This window comes from Nicotiana attenuata, unplaced genomic scaffold (assembly GCF_001879085.1).
Source record: "Nicotiana attenuata strain UT unplaced genomic scaffold, NIATTr2, whole genome shotgun sequence".
Lineage (NCBI taxonomy): Eukaryota > Viridiplantae > Streptophyta > Magnoliopsida > Solanales > Solanaceae > Nicotiana > Nicotiana attenuata.
Window position 1 is genome coordinate 69,728 of NW_017672608.1, and position 16,955 is coordinate 86,682.

At 35.0% G+C, this 16,955-nt stretch overlaps 1 protein-coding gene across 3 annotated transcripts; it reads right to left on the reverse strand.

The window, feature by feature from the left end:
* Nucleotides 1–1,429: 1,429 nt before the first annotated feature.
* On the reverse strand, nt 1,430–11,242 carry LOC109213846. 3 transcript variants are annotated; one of them, XM_019377683.1, is made up of 8 exons: nt 11,211–11,242; nt 9,373–9,457; nt 8,746–8,820; nt 6,081–6,124; nt 3,268–5,047; nt 2,255–3,194; nt 2,001–2,177; nt 1,430–1,917 (listed from the first exon to the last, which is right to left on the reverse strand). In XM_019377683.1, exons 6-8 carry the CDS (start codon nt 2,561–2,563, stop codon nt 1,681–1,683), a joined length of 723 nt encoding a protein of 240 aa, XP_019233228.1. In that variant the 5' UTR covers nt 2,564–3,194; nt 3,268–5,047; nt 6,081–6,124; nt 8,746–8,820; nt 9,373–9,457; nt 11,211–11,242; the 3' UTR covers nt 1,430–1,680. The 3 variants fall into 3 exon arrangements, 1 of the variants encoding a protein (XP_019233228.1); XR_002066075.1 differs by lacking the exon at nt 9,373–9,457; XR_002066076.1 differs by lacking the exons at nt 9,373–9,457; nt 11,211–11,242 and adding an exon at nt 10,184–10,450.
* Between the last annotated feature and the right edge of the window lie 5,713 nt (nt 11,243–16,955).

The following is a 16,955-nucleotide window of genomic DNA, read 5'->3' on the forward strand; positions in this document are numbered from 1 at the left end:
TATTTAAGCTTTCCGGCTACGCCCCCGGACTGCGCACGCAAATCGAGGTGACTCTAAATGAGGTTTTCAAGGCCTCGAAAACACAGATTTTAATTTAAAGCAAGTGATGACCTTTTGGGTCATCACAATTTAGGATTGTAGCATTTGGGAAAGTATTGGAACATATACCAAAAATAGTAGGCAAAATGCCTTAGTACCCCCTTAAACTTGTCGAGAATTATTAGTTTCCTCCCCAAACTATCTCTGGTTCGAATTACCCCCCTACACTAGAATAAGTGAATTTAAAAACCCCCCGAGCTGCCACATGGCACGAGAAGTGATCTCAAATGGTGTATGGCGCGTGAGGCTGGTTAAAAATGGCCACATAATCAGCCCTAACGGTTAAAAAGCCCTAAGCAACGGCTATTCTTTCACTTCTTCCTCTTTATAAGCTCCACCATTGAAGCATGATTATTGCTCTTTCTTTTTGTAATATTCTTGATTTTCTTCTTTAATTGTTAAAGTTCTTAGTGATATTCTTGGTTTTCATCCTAGTTTTCTCCAAGACATTGAAGATGAACCCACTTTGTAAATGTGGGTATACATCACATTGAAAAATTTCATGGTCAAATGACAATCCGGGAAGAAGATTTTTTGGTTGTAAAAACTATAAGGTATGATAAAGTAATGTTTAGAAGGTCTAAATTGATTATAATTTATGTTGGGTTTGTTCTAGGTTTTTTCACTAAAAAAGTTGATAGTTGTGCTTTTTGTGCAGGTTAAAGGTTGTAAGACTTGTAATTTTTTTGAGCGGTATGAACCGGAATTTCCAAAACAAGCTAATATTGAGCGGTATGAACCGGAATTTCCAAAACAAGCTAATATTGTTATTTTGGGTTTGTTGAAGAAGAGAAATAAACAAGAGCATGAGCTAAAGTGGGGAAGAACATTGAAGATTAGTCTATGTATTAGTGTAGTATGCAATGTGATGTTGTATTTTGGTTGGTGTCCAATTTAATCTAACTTTAATTGGTATCTATGTATTTGATAAATAGTAGAATGAATAGAAATCTTGTATCACAAATCTATCATTTTATGTCATTCACAAAATCTTGTATAGATATCTGAAGGTTCTTGCCAAGGTTCTTTGCATAACTAGAAATAGATATGGCTGCTTATGCTGCTGTAACTTCTCTGATGGGAATAATGCAGCAGCTTCCACAATCCCGCTTAGACTTTCAATTTTGCCATATTTGTCCATAGTATGAGTATTGTTAGTTAAAGGAAGCAAATAGACCTTCCTTTAAGAATTCTTCCAGTAACAATTGCGCCAACTGCAACAGGAGTATATGCACTAGTCACTGCTCTATACCTCACAAAAGTTTACTGTTAGAACTATGAAAATGCTATTTCATGTTGCTGCAGATAATGGGAAGATATGTAAGATAGATACACGCTGTTTACAAAACTGGATAGCAACAAAAATCTTGACAGTATACAAAAGAGCTATTTTACCAAACATATCTGACAGCTACACAAAATACTACTAGTATCGAACAGCTACACAAAATACTACGAGTATCACAAAAGAGTTGTTTCACCCAAAAAAGCTACACAAAAATACTACCACAAAGAAAGTTGTAATCATCTGATTACATACTAAGCATACACCAAAAAAACTAACTTAATCATAGAACATAGCTATGTTGGTTCTTTGGACGGAGATTTTCCAGTTTGAGATCTTGCTTGAATCTTAATAGCCTTTGCTTTTTTCTGGACTCTATGCATAGTACTTTTCATTTGGAGTTGTCTTTGGCTAATAGCGGGCTTTCCTTTCCACTTCAAAGACTTGCTAGTCTTATACCCAATATCACCTGTAACTTCTGCGGAATTTATCATTGTAGGTGTGGTAACTAATCTGCTGCTTTGCAGACCTTGCTGTAATTATGAGAAAAAATTTAAATATAACTTCAAAAGACAATGAAAGTAATAAATTGATGGTAAACTGGGAAAACACTTACATTAACACAACTATAACCAGTCTTAGATACAAATACACCATGCCCCACAACTCTTGGACTCTTGTACTTACGTCTGCTCGCTCTAGCTTCACCTTCCTTGCTTGTAGATTCTTGTTGACTGTCAACAACACTTCTCTTTCTTGTACTTCCAGTAGATGACTGTTGGGTAGCATTATACTGACATATAACAATATAACAAATTAAAATACTAATGTGTCAATAATTTAAAGGTAAGCGGGGTATATAAAATTTACCTCTGCTGTTCTTGTGGCTGATGTTGCTTCAGGCCTTGAAGGACATTTTCTTTTATTGTGTTTAATGGACTTGCAAATCGAGCATGTAATAGTTATTCCCCGTTTTGATAACTTTTCAGCTCTTTTAATTTCTCCTTCCTCCTTTCTTCTATTCTTCTTTGGCCTGCCAGGCATTTTTCTAACTGTAGGTGGCTCAATCTTTGGATTTGATGTAGCTGGCCACATTATTATATTGGGAACAGGTTGTATGAAATTGGAATAAGCTCGTAAATATGTCTCTTTACCATGATGCAATTGACTCAGATGCATCAATCATTCTAAACTGCATTGCTGTTATGGCATATGCACAAGGAATACCTTTCAATTGCCATGAACTGCAACTACAATATCCTCTTTTCAGGTGAACAATAAACGTAGCTATACCTTCCTTAATTTCAAAGCCATGTTCTCCATTCCAATGAATCTTACACTTCATTGACTTCTCCACATTAGTGTTGAAGTTCTTCAGTGCCATTGGAGATATCTCATCCACCCAAGTTTCAGCAAAGTCCCTCATCTTAGGTATCCTTATCATGACCTTGACTCTAATTTCTTCTAGCATTGACACAATTGTCTTATGTCTAGCTCCCAATATCCAGGCATTAAAGCTTTCCGATATATTATTGTCCACACTGTCACATTTGGAGAATTCTTTGAAGTAGACTTTGCACCATCTTTCTTTGTTGTATGAAATAAGATCTTCAACAATATTGTGACCCAATGTATTTAATTCATCTAGCCTCTTTTTCAATTCGGCCTCATATGTTGCTCTAGCACAACTCCAAAACTTCTTCCTTCTCTCAATTCCCCTCCATTTCTTTGACCAGTTTGACAGAATATGTCTTGCACACATTCTGTGCTCACAAGCTGGAAATACTTCTTCAGCAGCACTAACCAAACCCTGAAAAACAAAAGAAAATAATAAATAACAATAGAAACAGTAAAAAGCAATAAATAACAGTATGGTATCATACCTTTTGCATATCACTGATAATAGTGATCTCATTTCCATCTCCAAGCTGTAAGTCCTCTTGCAATATCCTCATAAACCATGTCCATGTTTCCTTATTTTCAGTCCCAATAACGGCCCATGCTATGGGAAACATTTGATTGTTTCCATCTTTAGCAACTGCAACTAATAATTGTCCTTTGTATATCCCCTTCAAAAATCAGCCATCCAGTCCTATACACTTTCTGCATCCCTCCAAGAATCCCCTCTTCATAGCAGCAAAGCATATATAGAAGCTTATAAACTCTTTCTTACCATCTTCTAAATCAGCTACCTTAACTATACATGTGCTACCAGGATTTGTTTGTAGAAGCACATCTCTATAGTCAAAAAGTCTACCAAACTCAGCAATATGATCTCCCATGACTTCTTTCAAAACAATTTTTCTTGTCTTTAAACAAATAGCCTTACCCACATACACACCAAAGTCCTCCCTAACAAGATCTTGTATTTCCCATCCTTTAATGGTAGGTTGTGAAATAATCCTCTCTTTATAATGATTAGCTAAATATTTTGAATTGCAAAGAAAGTTGATGTTGGTCTTATGGCATTTATGTCTAGGATTATATGTCTTGACTGTGAAATTTGAACTCCTACCTTCCTTGCTAGCATATATCATCCAAGGACAACCATCTTTGCACTTCACCCTAACTCTACTTGGCTCATTCTTATATTTGTCTAGTTGAACCCCTTTCTTTACAGCATACTTGGTCAAAGCCTCTCTGATCTCTTTCACATTTTCAAATACTTAATCTCCCAAATAACTTTCTCACAAGAAGGATCATATACTACTCCGTTACTCTTTCTCCTTACCCTCAAGTTTTCTTCTACTACTTCATCATCACTGACAGCTTCACCTTCAGATTCACTAGCAAAGCTGTCAGCCTCTGATGAGTCGTAATATGGCTCATCATCATCACCTCCCAATTTATCCTTCAGATTTTTTCTTTCTTTATCAATATCATCATAACCTTCATCCAATCCAACCTCACCTAGAAACCCATCAGGTCTTTCTTTCCTACTTTTTTTCCCTTTTTTTACTTTGTAAGCCTTTAGATCTTGTTTCACAACCCTAAGTTCTTCATGGACATCACTTCCATAATCATCAGAAAGTTCAAATTCTTCTTCAGTGCCTGCATCTTCTTCAGAGGAAGTACTGGAATTATTTAGATCTCCACTAGCAGAACCTTCTCTCTGGAAATCACCACTGGCAGCATCTACTTCCTCTCTTATATTTTATCCAGCCCTTTCAGAAGTATTTAGAGAAGAAGGAAACTCTAGATCTAGATCTATAGTTGGAGCTGGTGCAATTATTGGTGGGTGTGGAATAAATAAAGGCTCAGATTCCCTGCTGCCCCCATTTATATTAGTTAATTGACTACCACCTCCCTTTTCAACATTCACATGTTGGCCAACATGCCCCACATCCTCAAAATTAGAGTCATTGCAGATAAATATATCTATTGTGTCCCCATCATTCAACAATACTCCAAGGTCTAACAAATTCTTGTCTTTCTCTAGTTTTACCAATTTGCCACCCTTAGAAGGTGCAATATAAGTGGTTCCCAATTTAGTAACCCCAAAATCCTTTGCAATATCTACTAATTCAGGGATAGATAAGTGATCAGAATCAATATTGAAGGAATACTCAATCCTACCTCCAACAAAAACAGGCCCTACTTCACTTACCAACATTACACCAATTTTCCATATAAAATTAAAGTACTTAGAAGCCATGGGACAACCTACAACCATATACAGAATTCATCAATATTTAACTTTTAAAATTAATAGTACAATGTTGTAACATATTAAAGAAATGCTAGATACAAATAAAATACAGAAAAAGACTCACTTTTACATAAAATAATCCACCAACAGTGAGCTAAACTAAAATAGCAAAAGAATTCTTGCAATACATTCAAAATAACTAAAATAACCCGAATAACATACATTCAGACAATTCTAAAATATAAAAATAAAAAAAACCCTAAATTTTGTAAGTTATTACAGAAAACCCTACGCTATATGCATGCACAAAATCACTGATTTTACACATAAAAAATTAAATTTTGAAAGCCTTAACTCAACAAAATAGAAGATAGAAAGCAAATCGATATTGTTCTCTGTTATAAATTACAAAACCCTAATCGGAAAGTAAAGCTTGAATTCCCTAACCTTTTGGTTTTGTCTGTTTGAAATAGTTGGAGAAGACCACTGAAAAAGCTTGATGAACGGAGAAGAAACCACAAATGATCAGAAATACACCACAATTGAAGTCTTATTCTACTCTATTGAAGAGGCATTGGAAGAGGCATTTGAGAAATTTTTCAATAGAGAGAGAAGGGTGTTCATAAAAATGAAAGGGCAAATGTTTTACTTCTAACGTTGCTGCCTTTTACCTTTTCTTTATTTTTCCCCTTTTTTTTTCTTTAGTTATTAATATTAAAATTTAATACTCATTTTATTTGCCTTCGTGGAGTACAAATTGTCCACATGTACCGCGCGTGTATACACTTAACTAGGTGTAGGAGACTCGGGGGTTTTTAAATTCACTTATTCTAGTGTAGTGGGGGTAATTCGAACCAGAGATAGTTTGGAGAGAAAATTAATAATTCTGACAAGTTTAGGGGGTACTAAGGCATTTTGCCAAAATAGTACAACATTCTTCTTAAGGAGTGTTATTAATGAAGTGCTATTATATTGTACAGATTAAAAAATTGTAAAGCACTATTACCATAGAAAGTTCGGGTAAATATTAGTTCTGAAAAGGCTTACTCTATTTCCAGTCTGATGCTGCTTTTTCATGTGCTCCAGATACTCTAAATACAATCAAGTAAAATATATCAACACAATTCCAAGAAAATAATGACACTTGTAATCAAATTGACAATGAATAATCCAGCAGTGAGAATTAGCTAATCAGAATTTTCAATATTTTATAATGGATGGAAGGATTAAAATTACTATCTAACCAAACCTCAATTCCTATTCACCTCACTTGTTCTTTATTGGTTGCTTGGTATCACCATAGCTAACATTCGACATCGTGACGGGTACCAAATATTAATACCCTTTTAAAGTTTTTATCAACTTCTAGAAAGGCAAGAAGTATAAAAATACTCGATAGATTCTGCAATTACAGGTCAAACAAAACACTGCTAGCCCACAAACAATTCGTGCAGAACTTGTCGCGATAAAATCAGACCGCTACTTGACAGAAAAATATGAAAAACATATGGTTCCATAAGGAATTTTGGTTGAGATTGCGGAGAAGAGATGACAACATTATTACTTAAACACTAAGAAAACATCATCTATCTGATGAAGTTCGCTCAAGTTATTATGTTGTCTTATTCTAGCGATTTTAATTTCCTTATGAATAATACACCAATGTACCCATAAAGGTACCACCCACTCCTTTTATATACCATAAATATGGTAATTCCAGTAAACGAAATACTATGACTATCAGTATCATGACTATCGCTATCTATAATCAGGAACAACTTTAGTTTAAGTCCATTATCTTACCTCNACGAAGAAGGCAAGGAACAACTTTTGTCATGGTGGAGGGAGCGTGGCAAGGCTTTTCCAACACTTTCAATTATTGCCCGAGATATCCTGGCATTCAAGCATCATCAGTAGCATCGGAGAGTGCTTTTAGCGCGGCAAGATTTCAAATTGGAGATCATAGACATTCATTAGCGGAGGACAGTCTAGAGATTTCCGTCTTATTCAGAGATTGGATTAATTCAGAAAGAAGAAATCTTGGTTTTGAAAAACTAACCACTAGGGAAGAAGAAGAATACAATGAGATACTTACCACTGGGAGCGATGACGGCATGGAGCTCATGGAACATCAATCAACATTGCCAATTCCAGTAGAATGTCCAAGAGATATTATTGATAAGTTACAAAGAAGCTATATAGGAGCTTACAAATATTAGTATGATAATTTGTAATTGGCTACTAAGAGGCCTAGTTCAAACAGAACCCTTCCTAGAAGGTGGCTGCGTAGATTAGGTGCTCTTCAAAAGAATTGTATTTGTATTTGAGATTTGAAAGTTCTATTAATAAAATAAATGGCTCTAAGAGATGAATTATTTTTATGATTTGTCGGTGTTACTTAATAGTTAATACTTTGAAATTATATTAAATAAATTATAACTCTATTATAAATTTATATTTACTAGATTATTTCATTACAAGTCTTTTGTTTTAATATTTTATAATTCTTTACTTAGTTTTCTAATTTTCTTTTTAACATACTAACATAGTAATATTTAAGTTTATTAAATAAGTCAAAAATCTAGCCGTTGCAAACTTTAAAAATATAGTAATTTTCAAAAAACTAGAATTTTTTTAAAAAAAAAATACACTTAAGGCCCACGAACCCGTCCCGTCCCGTCCCGTCCCGTCCCGTCCCGTCCCGTTTGGTTGGCGGGACGGGACGGGACGACCGTTTCGTCCCGTTTGTCCCGTCCCGTTTCGTCCCGTCCCGCCACCGTCCCGCCTAAATCTCGTCCCGTCCCGTTCCGTCCCGTTAAAATCGTCCCGTCCCGTCCCGTTGGACACCCATAGCCTAGAAGTACAACCACACAAACAACACAATCTAGCTATTGGAAAAAATCGCTTTTAAACTACAATAGAAGTCGCATCCCCATTTCTTTTAGCAAACTTATTACGTTGAATCCTACTTATTATCTTGTAAATTTAATATTTAATTTTTCAATTGGTGAACATATTTAAAATTTTACAAGTTCCTAAATATCATTCAAGGTGCTCCTGAAAGGATGACTATATTCAAAATATCATGTATGATTAGCTAATCAGAATTTTCAATATTTTATAATGGATGGAAGGATTAAAATTACTATCTAACCAAACCTCAATTCCTATTCACCTCACTTGTTCTTTATTGGTTGCTTGGTATCACCATAACTAACATTCGACATCATGACGGGTACCAAATATTAATACCCTTTTAAAGTTTTTATCAACTTCTAGAAAGGCAAGAAGTATAAAAATACTCGATAGATTCTGCAATTACAGGTCAAACAAAACACTGCTAGCCCACAAACAATTCGTGCAGAACTTGTCGCGATAAAATCAGACCGCTACTTGACAGAAAAATATGAAAAACATATGGTTCCATAAGGAATTTTGGTTGAGATTGCGGAGAAGAGATGACAACATTATTACTTAAACACTAAGAAAACATCATCTATCTGATGAAGTTCGCTCAAGTTATTATGTTGTCTTATTCTAGCGATTTTAATTTCCTTATGAATAATACACTAATGTACCCATAAAGGTACCACCCACTCCTTTTATATACCATAAATATGGTAATTCCAGTAAACGAAATACTATGACTATCAGTATCATGACTATCGCTATCTATAATCAGGAACAACTTTAGTTTAAGCCATTATCTTACCTCTTAAAATGAGCTGTCTGCAGTTCACTATCAAGCAGACCATGCTTTTGAAGACAGCACAACTTATTATTCATGCTGCATAAAATGCAGAGCGAGCCAGTGAGTCCATCTCCCGCATTAACAATATTTAATAAAACTACTTAGCTTTAGAAGCCACATATCACGAGAACAATCAGAACAAAAAATCATATATTATTTATGCCATGAAAATAGAGGTGCAAGCAAAGAGCTTAGATATCACAAGTACTGGATTTAGTCACCATTAAGTTGACAAACACAATACAAGGATTGTCTGTATACACATTTTACTTCCCTAGATATCAAGTGAAACAAAGAGAAAATCAATGAAATTAATAATCTACACCTTAATGTAAATACATCTCCAGACAGAGAATTATTTGTATTCATTTTCTTTTCTGGAAAAGCTCTATTTTTATATTCAAATATTTGGAAACTTCCCCAATAAAGGATACATTGCATTTTTCACTGTCATAGGTATAGTTGCAAATTATATTTTAAGAGTCCTATATTTGTGTTATAAGGAGATCTGTTTATGATATAAACCACCTACCGGAAAAGAAATAGAATAGGAAATTATTCAATTGTTTCAGGCATATCGTTAAATACCTTAACTGCATCAAAGTTCTTTCCTTTTTAGGCTTTTTTATCCAGATGGCAATTCAATGTGCGTAGTGTGTAGCAATTTGTGCACCTGGGAAGAAAATTTAATGCGTTTGAACAAAAATAACCACATGGTTACTCAGAATTCACCCAAAAGAAATTTGATAAAAGAGGAAGAATACATTTAAATCAAGAATCCAAAATCTTATACATTGAATTAAACAAATAGAGCACAAATCAAACAAAAATTTATAGTAAATGAAGATTTTTAATCAATAGTATATAAAAGATACTCCCTCCGTTTCATATTATTTGAGGTAGTTTAACTCGGCACGGAGTTTAAGAAAAAAGAAGAAGACTTTTAAAGCTTGTGGTCTTAAGAGGTTAAGGGGTAAAAGGTTTGTGGGGTCATGCCATTTGTGTGGCTATAAAAGCTTCTCATTAAGGACAAAAAGGGTAAAATGAAGAGTTTAAAGTTGAATTATTTCCAAATTTAGAAATGTGTCATTTGTTTTGGAACAGACTAAAAAGGAAAGTGTATAGACTAAAAAGGAAAGTGTATAGAGAAGGAGTAGAATGAAAGAATTACAGCTCACCACGAAAGGTTAGAGGAAAATTTAGGAGAATTTAGAAATGTTCTCTACTCCATTTTCATGCTTTTTGCATTTTGGAGTGTATCTGTAGCTGCACGAGACAGAACTTCCGGATGATAATTAAACAACACAAAGCAACAAATTTTAGCACCAAAGAAAAGACAGAGATAACAACATGAAAAAGGGCCAAAAATAAAGGTGAATACCAAAGACAAAATACTCACTAAAACACTGCAAAAACTCCATTGGAAAGATCACCGAACAAAGAAAGGGATCAAGTTAGAAGACAATAAACTGGTAAAGGAGTTCAGTGAGAGAGAGACAGAAGAGAAGCAGAGAAGGCGGCGAAGAGACGGGTAAATTAGTGAAGAAGTTCAGTGAGAGGAAAGAGTTACACTATATTTCAAGTACACGTGTTTGCTTAAAGTACACGTGTCATGAAGATTCAGTAGAAACCGTGTACAACTTTTACTACTTTCTGTATCATTGCTAGATCCAGTGTTCGTCACGTGATAAGAAGAAAAAGGGGAAATAAAATAACCAATTAAGATCAAGCAGTAAGGGGTTATTATTATATAACCTTTTGCAAGCAGGAAATTGGTCCCTTTAAATGAGTAAAAATTGGTTTGAGCTTCATTCATAAATTAGAATCATGTAAAGTTCTTGTAGTAGTAATTACTTTTGAGGTTAAGTTTCATTTTAAGAAAAAAAAAATTGTATTCATCTAATATTCCAAATTATACACCCGGGTGTCAACTTACAAACATGCAAATCAAATCAAAATATGAACATGCAAGTTGAAAATCCAACAATAAACAACCCAAGAAAAAATCGAACATACACCCACCAAAAGAGCAGGAAACAAACCGATATCCACAACTATATATAAAAACCTAACTTTTAGAGATATGCAAACCCAAAAATTGATAGATAAATTAGAGCAGACCACCATCACAACCATCATAGAGAAATTAAAGAGATGGGATATTGCTCTGGAAGAATAAAAGAGAAAAGGGGGGTTTTACTACCATGAATAGAAAATATCAACAATACCCAACAAACTGTGATTACCAACGAACAACAAAATAAAGTGCATGAAACAGAGAAAAATTTCAGGAAAATCTCGCTCACAATTTCATAGAGTGAAAGACCAAAGAAATAGAAGCAAAATCTGAAGTAGAAGAAGAAAGAGTCATTGCAGTCAACATTAATTAGAAGAGTGAAAAAGAAAGAAATAGTTGCAAAACTCACAAGAAGAAGAGAGTAGAAACACTTCAATGCAGTGAAGGAGAAATTGAAGCAGGTGGGCCTAATTGATTATGAGTTTTGAGCATTACAGAAGGGTTTCGTATGGTACACGTGTTTGCCGGGAGAAAAATATGAGTACACGTGTTAAGAGAAAGAGGGAAAATAAACCAAGTACCACTGAAACAAGTACAAGCTTACTGTACAATCCAAATAGCTTTTCGTACAATTTGTATAAGGTGTGTTCGTACACCTTAGTCCTTTATATATAGTAGTAACTAGAAGGTGAAGCCCGTGCTAGAGCACGGGCCTAGCATGGGAATGGCTTCTGTAATATTTACTCTTCATTATAACTTGTATAGTATCTAACTCAACGACATGCATATAATTGTAAACTGATTTAGCATAAGTATACTTAGCACAAGAGCACTACAATATGTGCTTAACTACATCCTTTTATATACCATAAGTACACTGTCTAGTGGAACCATCCACATTTAAATATTTTATACACCATACACCAAAAAAAAATACACAGTTTGTATCTTCAGTGCATCATGTGTTGGGGCTATGTTCCCAACCTTAGTAGCCAATCTTTTTCGTTCCAAAAACCAGAACATAGGGCGATTTTGCAGCACCTGAAAAAGGTAGGTAAACTCCAATGAGGGAAAGAAAATGAAATCATGTATAGCACAAAAAAATATATTAGTGAGTAATAAAGTAGACGTGCATAGAACTCAAGCAGCTCCGGAAAGTAATACTATAGTATCAATAATAACATATCCAAAAACTCTAATCTGTATATTTGACATTCAATTATGCTCCCTATATTTTCATATCAATATAAGTACAAACTTCAGTGTGTGTGAATGTATGGTGGGAATTTGTAGCATATAGTTAAAAGAAAGAAGATCAAGAAAGGGTAGACTCGATTGCACTTATTGCAAACACAAAGCTACGGATGGTTTATCATCAGGTGATTCGGAGAAGGCAGCAAATAATTTATGGAAAAAAATTTCTTGTCAGGTTTCATGATGTCCATGTCCTTATTCAACCAAAAATAATAAATTCCACGTAAAAGGGTATAATATGACATTAGCAAATAGCTAAACACACGTTGCTTATTATGATAACTTTTGGCTTTCAAAAAAGTTTTATGGAAGTTGCCGATCTGTACCACATTGTGATAAGAGTTATTTGAGCAGTGATGTAATCTTTCTTTATCTATGATGGTACGAATAAGTAAATGTTCCTTTTGTGTGCTTATGTGGAGCTATGTCTCATATTTAGAGCCATGATATATAAATTCTATTTTTCAATTCATACTTTAGGACAATCACATATATTAGTATCTTTATTATTATTACTGCAATGTATGTGAAAGCAATGCAAAAACTAAAAATTACATAATCAAATTCCCATGTTCTCAATTATAAAAAGACCAAAGAGACACCACTGAAATATTGAAAACCGAGACGAACATAAAATTTTAATTCATGCAAATATCTACTAAGGTTAATTAATCTCATGTGGTTAAAGAAAAATTAGTTTGAAGTGACTTTAAAAAAATGGTGCATGCTTTACCTGTATTTGTGGAACATTGAGGCGGCCAAATGTTCCATCACCACCACGACAAAATTCCTTTGTAGCGAAGGGGGAGTGAGATTGTACCATTCATATAAGAGCCCAGAAAAGGTTTTCTTTTACAGTAGCAAAAGATCACAAAAAAGGTCAATACTTCCTGCAGTTGGAATCATAATTGGCGCGTAAGAAAGGCAATCCGGATTGTAATAAAGAAATAAATAAATCAAACTGCATTATATTATAATTATATTGATTGAGAAGTCAGAGGAAAGAAGACAATCTCAACTATAAATACTTAAAAAGTCTCACCTTTACACTTTTTTTGATGGTGTTGGTGGTTGTAATTTCAGCCTTGCGCTTGAATATTTAGATATCACATCTGATGTTTCCATTTCTATCTCATTTGTACTTTGATGCTTTACCTTTTTTTGGCTTCTCTCGCTAATTATTGGTGCAAAGATATGTTCCTTTTCTACGTAGGACAGAACTGATAGACTTGTATGCACAAAGTCAGAACTTTTCCAAGATGATTTTCTTAATTGAATTCGAAAGATTCTGTCTGAAAATGTGTCCAGGACATGGTTAATGGACAAGAGTTGTTTCTGAAAATGAAGAAAGTCAATTTTCAGATTTAAAGTGCCGGATAAAACAAAGATGAGCGAAAGTAATATAAAAGTACATATAGATAATATTCTGCATGCAAAAAGAATTCAATACTGACTCGTATAACTTCGCTAGAAATGATAGACTAAGAACATGTATAAAGTGCAGTAACAGAAGTAAATAATTTGTATAAGTTTATACCTTGACACAGGTTGTGTCAAATATGTCTTCTGCTGTCATTGAGAGCATCTTTTCAGCGTCATCACCGGAAATCATAGCAGTTGTTGAACCGCTACCATCAATAAGATCAATCTGAAACATACACCTGCAACCAAAGATGGTTTACATGTTGCAAAGATGTATTAATTCAGATGCAGGTATAAATTCTTGCAATAACTTGGAAGTTGTTATGTCCTGTTTATCTGATGCAACTATAATGGAAGAGTTTGATGCTCATTTTAACTGATGATTTACAGGTGACTAAAATTTATTATTCAAAAGAGATATACTTTATTTATTTCTTACATTAAGTTTTCTGGAATTTCATTATGTAGTTAAGGGGTAGAAGGGAGAAGTTCAGTTGTTAATCAAATATGTACACTTTATTATCAGCAACCACTTCTGCTAATTGTGTTGTATGGAACTACAACACTAAGTAACTGACAAATTATTTTTACTTCTAAAAAGAAAATTATATGGCAAAGCGAATACCGAGGAACTAAAGTTGTCCGTCGTTTACACTTGGTGCAGTCAAAATCTCTTCTTTCCTTAGTTCGCAACTTCTGTTTGCAACCCGAGCATTCAAGCACACAGAACTTTTGCAAGTCACTTGATATTGATATTTCGGCCTCGACATAAAAAATCCCAGTCTGGCAACAAAAAGAAAATCACATGTTCATCCGGGATAAATAAGTAAACTACAAACATTTAGATATCTACACACTTACAGAAGTTTGTAACTGAATTTCTGCAATGGGAATAATTTGTTGTTGGGTAGGAATCATGAGAGAGGTGGATGAACTTGGTGACCTTGAGAAGTTGTGTAACACCCCGTAAATTCGACCTAGGTATGAATGAGCTAAAGGAGTAGTAGGGTTATATTTTGGACATGTGAAGTCCCATCGGGATGATTATGGGTAAAATAGTTGTTTCAAAAATCAAAATGGAAAGAGAGGTGCATAAGATTTGACAAAAATCGACTAAGTTGCAGAAGGTCTGTCTTCCATAAAGTTTTAGTGAAAATGTGTAAGGAATTGGGGAAAACTCCAAGCAAGAAAGTTGTAGGCCTTTGAAATATTTTCCAACAATATATTATGGAGCCCGAACGGATCTCTGTGCAAAAAGTTATGTGCGTTTTCCGGAACAGTACGCGTATGCGCGAACACTCGCGCGAGCAAGCCTCCAGGTGCGCGAACTCGCGCGTGGGAGGCAGTGTTACTGCTGTTGAGCGCGAACACTCGCGCGAACAAGCCTCCAGGTGCGCGAACTCGCGCGTGGGGGGTCGTTTTAAAGCTATATTTCGTCCCCCACAGTCCCATAACATAAAAACTTGCTCTAGAAAGGGAAACTCTAAAAAACCTAACTCCTTAAGGGTCCTTCCACCATTCAAGGTAAGTTCTAATGGTGATTCTAAGTTAATTTCAATTTCCCAACATCTTATTAACATGGGTAAACCCTCCATATCATTAGATATTCGATTGGGACATCGTTATTGAGAGAAGGAACCCTAGAACTCGAATTCAAGGAGATTGAACGTCAAAAAGGTAATATCTTCACCCTCTAATTGATTCTAGCATTGGTTTGATGATTATAAACCCTAGTGCATGAGATATGAGTTGATGGGTTTGATAGAAAAGCATGAACGATTATAGGGTTAGGGTGTTGAGTGTTGATTATTGGTTAAGAGTGTTGTTTACCTTATGGGTGATGAAGAATAATGTTGATTATAACCATTTGAGACTTTAGAATTTATCTAGGATCAAGAGAATGGCTTGTTGGGTGTAGAAACACCATTAATAAGGACCATGAAGCTTTATGTCACCAAGTGTTTGAGAAAATGTTTAAGTGACTAAAACATGAAAATTTATGCTAATATGGAATCCCTTTGACTTGTATTGATATAGATTAAAGTTGAAAGGGTTGGCGAAGGTTGTATTACACTCAAGAGCAAGAAATTAAGGTATGTGAGGCTAACTTTCTATGTTTGGGAATTTTAATGATTCTCCCTATACTACGTTTCTTTTACGACGTTACCAATTGCCTCAGAAATATAGTTAAGCCTAGTTCCTTGAATAGTTGTAGAACTTCTATTCTCTAGCTTCATAACTCGCCCATGACTTTCATTCTGAACGTTGTGAGCTCAGTGCGTATTCAATATAGACTTGGGTTTGATGCCCCCGAGTCTTAGTATAGATTACTCAGTATGCCATAAACAGTTGAAGTTTCAATGTTCATAATCAGTTCAAGAATACATGTCTCAGTCTAGTCCTATTCAGTATTCCAGTATTATGTAACTCAATGTGATCCGGTATTCCAGTATCATCTAACTCAGTGTGATTCAGTATTTTACTATCATGTTTGCAGTATGATTCTCAGTTCCTGAATTTAAATCCCTGAATGTTGAACACCTATATTTGGGCCTGAGGCCGCAACTAATGCTTTATGCATCTTTGGGCCTGAGGCCGCAGTTTATGCTTTATGCATTTTGGACCTGAGGTCGCAGTTATGTATACGTATACTTGGGCCCGAGGCCGCAGCTTGTGCACATATATATATATATATATATTGGGCCTGAGGCCGCAGTTTAATATTCAGATAAACAGGTTGTTCATCATTCAGAAGAGGGAGTATTCATATCCTTACTTCCTTTATTCAGTTCAGTTATCAGTTATCAGTTATCAGTTATCTTTTCAGTTATCAGTTATCAGTTCAATTACCAGTTATCAGTTCAGTCATCAGTATTAGTTATTAGTTATCAGTTATCATTTCAATTTCAGTTTGAATAGTTATCATCTCAGTTATCAATTATAAATTCTCAATTATCAGCTTAGTTTCAGTTTCAGCAGTTATAATTCTTTCTTTCAGTTGCTTTACATACCAGTACAATTCAAATGTACTGACGTCCCTTTTTGCCCGGGGCCTGCATCTCACGATGCAGGTAATGATTTACAGGTTGAAGATTCAGAGCGCTAGGATTCCCGTACCAGCTGTTTGGTGATCCCCAGTTCTTTCGGGGCTTTATCATTACTTTACGGTCTTTCAGTATTTACAGGCAGTCAGTGTTTTCAATACTTTATTAGAGGCTTCATAGACTAGAGTAACAGTTAGACAAAGTCACATGCTTTCCATGTTAAGCTAAGTTGGCTACAAATATTATTAAAATTGTATCAGTATTTCCGCACTTTGATTTATATCATCCAGACTTTCAGTATATCAGCATGTGTTAGTTTATTTTCCGCATTCAGTATGTTATGATACCACATGTTGATTCAGTCAGCCAGTTGGTTCGCTCGGTCACATGTAGTCAGGCACCGAGTACCGTATTACGTCCAGGCCCAGGTTCGG

Bases quoted from the DNA above. Each gene is read 5' to 3' on its own strand.
- LOC109213846 (XM_019377683.1), bottom strand. From the start codon at position 2,563: ATGCATCTGAGTCAATTGCATCATGGTAAAGAGACATATTTACGAGCT. The intron at 2,178-2,254 runs GTAAATTTTATA...GTTATATGTCAG, and splicing joins CAGCCACAAGAACAGCAGAG to TATAATGCTACCCAACAGTC. The intron at 1,918-2,000 runs GTAAGTGTTTTC...TCATAATTACAG, and splicing joins CTGGTTATAGTTGTGTTAAT to CAAGGTCTGCAAAGCAGCAG.